The sequence below is a fragment of the Poromitra crassiceps genome (genome assembly GCF_964638095.1).
Source record: "Poromitra crassiceps genome assembly, chromosome: 7".
In the NCBI taxonomy this organism is placed as follows: domain Eukaryota; kingdom Metazoa; phylum Chordata; class Actinopteri; order Beryciformes; family Melamphaidae; genus Poromitra; species Poromitra crassiceps.
Genome location: NC_139628.1, coordinates 25997720 through 26000648, shown reverse-complemented (window position 1 = coordinate 26000648; position 2929 = coordinate 25997720). Strand labels below are relative to the sequence as shown.

The 2929-nt window shown below is 43.9% G+C and overlaps 1 protein-coding gene across 1 annotated transcript in view; it reads right to left on the bottom strand.

The window, feature by feature from the left end:
* The window catches only part of LOC310779497 (FERM domain-containing protein 7), a gene marked incomplete at both ends in the record, with an annotated part of 22898 nt that extends 21639 nt beyond the window's left edge, over positions 1 to 1259 (bottom strand). The window contains one exon of the mRNA XM_083640028.1: positions 1137 to 1259. Within this exon, the coding sequence (XP_083496154.1) occupies positions 1137 to 1259 (123 nt within the window). The remainder of the gene's footprint in view (positions 1 to 1136) is intronic.
* Between the last annotated feature and the right edge of the window lie 1670 nt (positions 1260 to 2929).

Here is a 2929-nt window from a genome sequence, read left to right as displayed (position 1 = left end):
CAGTCACCTGATCACTTAAACCAGTCACCTGATCACTTCACCTTGAATCGCTTCACCTGTTGCACCACCTCATGTACACAACCCCTCGAACACACACACACACACACACACACACACACACACACACACACACACACACACACACACACACACACACACACACACACACACACACACACACACACACAATCTTATTTTCTTGATGTTTTAGGCCTTCCACATGCACATCACCTCCCTCGTTGTCCAAACCAGTATCGCAGTGTGTGCAGGGTTTATTTCTACCCTACCCCATCCATCCATCCATCCATCCATCCATCTTTCTTTCTTTCTTTCTTTCTTTCTTTCTTTCTTTCTTTCTTTCTTTCTTTCTTTCTTTCTTTCTTTCTTTCTTTCTTTCTCTCATCTCTCTCTTCCCCCCCCCTCTCTCTCCCTCTTGTAAAGATGCTGCTAATGTCCTGGAGGCTGCTGGCAGGAAGCATGGGCGTGGAAAGTGGAGCTACTTTGCAAGCACAATAGTCCCAACTCCCCCCCCTCCCTCTCTCTCTCTCTCTCTCTCTCTCTCTCTCACACACACACACACACACACACACACACACACACACACACACACACACACACACACACACACACACACACACACACACACACACACACACACACACACCTAAATAAATACATAAACTGTTTACACATCACAATATTGTTTCCCAGTCAGCAAAAACCTTCACTGGTTCAGTAATAAAATTAGACAGTAGTGTTCATAATATGATACACCAAAGAAAAGAAATCTTATAGGGAGATTACAAACAAGAGGAGAGCAGACATGATTATATTAACATCCATGGACAATTCCAACACTCTCAGGCATATTAGAAACAAATGTATGAAATATGAACAGCTGGTGTGAGTAGCAGAACCACTGAGACAGAAAACAATGTCAAATTTGTGCATTATTGTTATTATTATTATTAGTATTATTATTATTATTATTAATAATAATTATTATTGTTATTATTATAATAATAATAATAATAATTATTATTATTATAAATACAGACCTGTGCATCTATACTAATGTGAGGGATAATCAAATAAAAACTAATGCTGTAATTAAGAATCAAAGCATCCTTACTCACCTCCACCTCGAACGTGCGCTCGCTGTCATCCAGAAACACCACGCGCAGCCGGAGCTTCAGCTCCCTGGAGACCCGCGACATGGGGAGGCTCCTGAGTCTCCTCCGGTGCTGAGGGTCCCCCATCTCTCGCTCTCTCTTTCTCACTCACTCTCTCTTTCTCTCTCTCTTTCTCTCTCCCCCAGTCCCCCCCCCCCACTCTCTCTCTCACTCTCACTCACTATCTCTCTCTTTCTTGCTCTCCCTCTCCCCCACTCTCTCTCTCTTTATCAGGGGAAATAGTAATAATACTACTACTACTAACAATAATACTGATAATAAATAAAATCCATATTTTTAAAAGTAAATCCAACTTGCAAGTCCACGCCTTCACGCGCTCATCATCATACCGTCTCTGTTCCGCTCCTCGAGAGAGCAGATCTCTGCAGCGTGCTCTGTCCACGTGCGTAATGGCTATCAAGCTGATGTTTCCAGCCGACTAATAACTGGTGATGCACGCTATTACAGAGCCACAATATAGCTGGAGCCATAAGCATCAGGACCAATTAATGTAAGGAATCATATCATTATGATCAATATAGCGCTCATTTCCTTTGTGTTAAAAGTAGGCTAGCAATCTGGGCAGCCAGAGCGACTCTGGGTCTGGACTATTGCTGCTAGTGCAGTGCCCATCCCCCCACCCTCCCCTTCTCCCCATTCACACATCATGCTCTCCCACTCTTCACCCTCCCGAATTGGTCGAATCGTATGGAATTCAACACTGCACTTTCTCTGGTCACCAACAGCACACCCGCCAAGTTTGAAGTCAAGTAATGGTTCTCAAGATATATTTTTTTGGTGTTGCCAGTAGGTGGCACTATGACTATGTGCGCGTCCGAATTGCACAAAATTCGGCACTGCATTCTGTCAGGTCCCCAGCTGCGCACCCCCCAAGTTTGAAGTCGATCGGACAAATGGTTCTCCACACACGTGAAAGCTGTGTTCTGATTGGTCAAATTTCACCTTGCACTTCATTGGGTCCTCAGCAGCGCACATGCCAAGTTTGAAGTCGATCGGACGAATGGTTCTAGAGATAACCCGATTTTTGTCTTGGCAGTAGATGGCGCTATGACTATGTGCATGTCCAAATTTCACAAAATTTGGCACTGACGATGTGAAGGACAGTAAGAAAAAACTGAAGGTCCGCACACTGAAGCTCCATTAGTTATGAAGCCATCCAACAAGCGTGACGTTTCGAGCGACTGCTCTTCCTCCGTGTGCGGACCTTCCCTCTTTTCTTACTGTACTGCTTTTTGGTTCCTTTTTGGATGTGCGCGACTGCTTCAATTACTTGCATATGTGAAGGACAGACATACATACAGACGCACCAGACCCAGACTTTTTTACATTAAAATGACTGCTTATTGACACTTTCACCTCGCCTCCCAACACGTTTATAGCTCCTCCCACAGAGCGGGCGTTTCACTGGATGAACTGACTGTCACATAACGCTGCAGGTGAGGACACTTACGTAACTCATTCATTGAGTGCCAGCCACTTTTGGAGAACGGACCAGAATTTCAGAGCGTTTTCAGTGATTTCTCGAGGCCCACAGAATATTGTGTGATATTACTATGTAAACACCGAACACGCACAAAAAATGATGAGACTCTCTTCTATCATCTGCAAAAAAAAGTGTATTGATACCATTTTCCGTTCTTTAGTTATGAGCCGGAGAAGATAGGTTGTTTTGAGCAAAACGACACGTTTCAAATTAGAAGCTGAGTTATTCCGCCTTTTGTGAAATGAAGCATTTC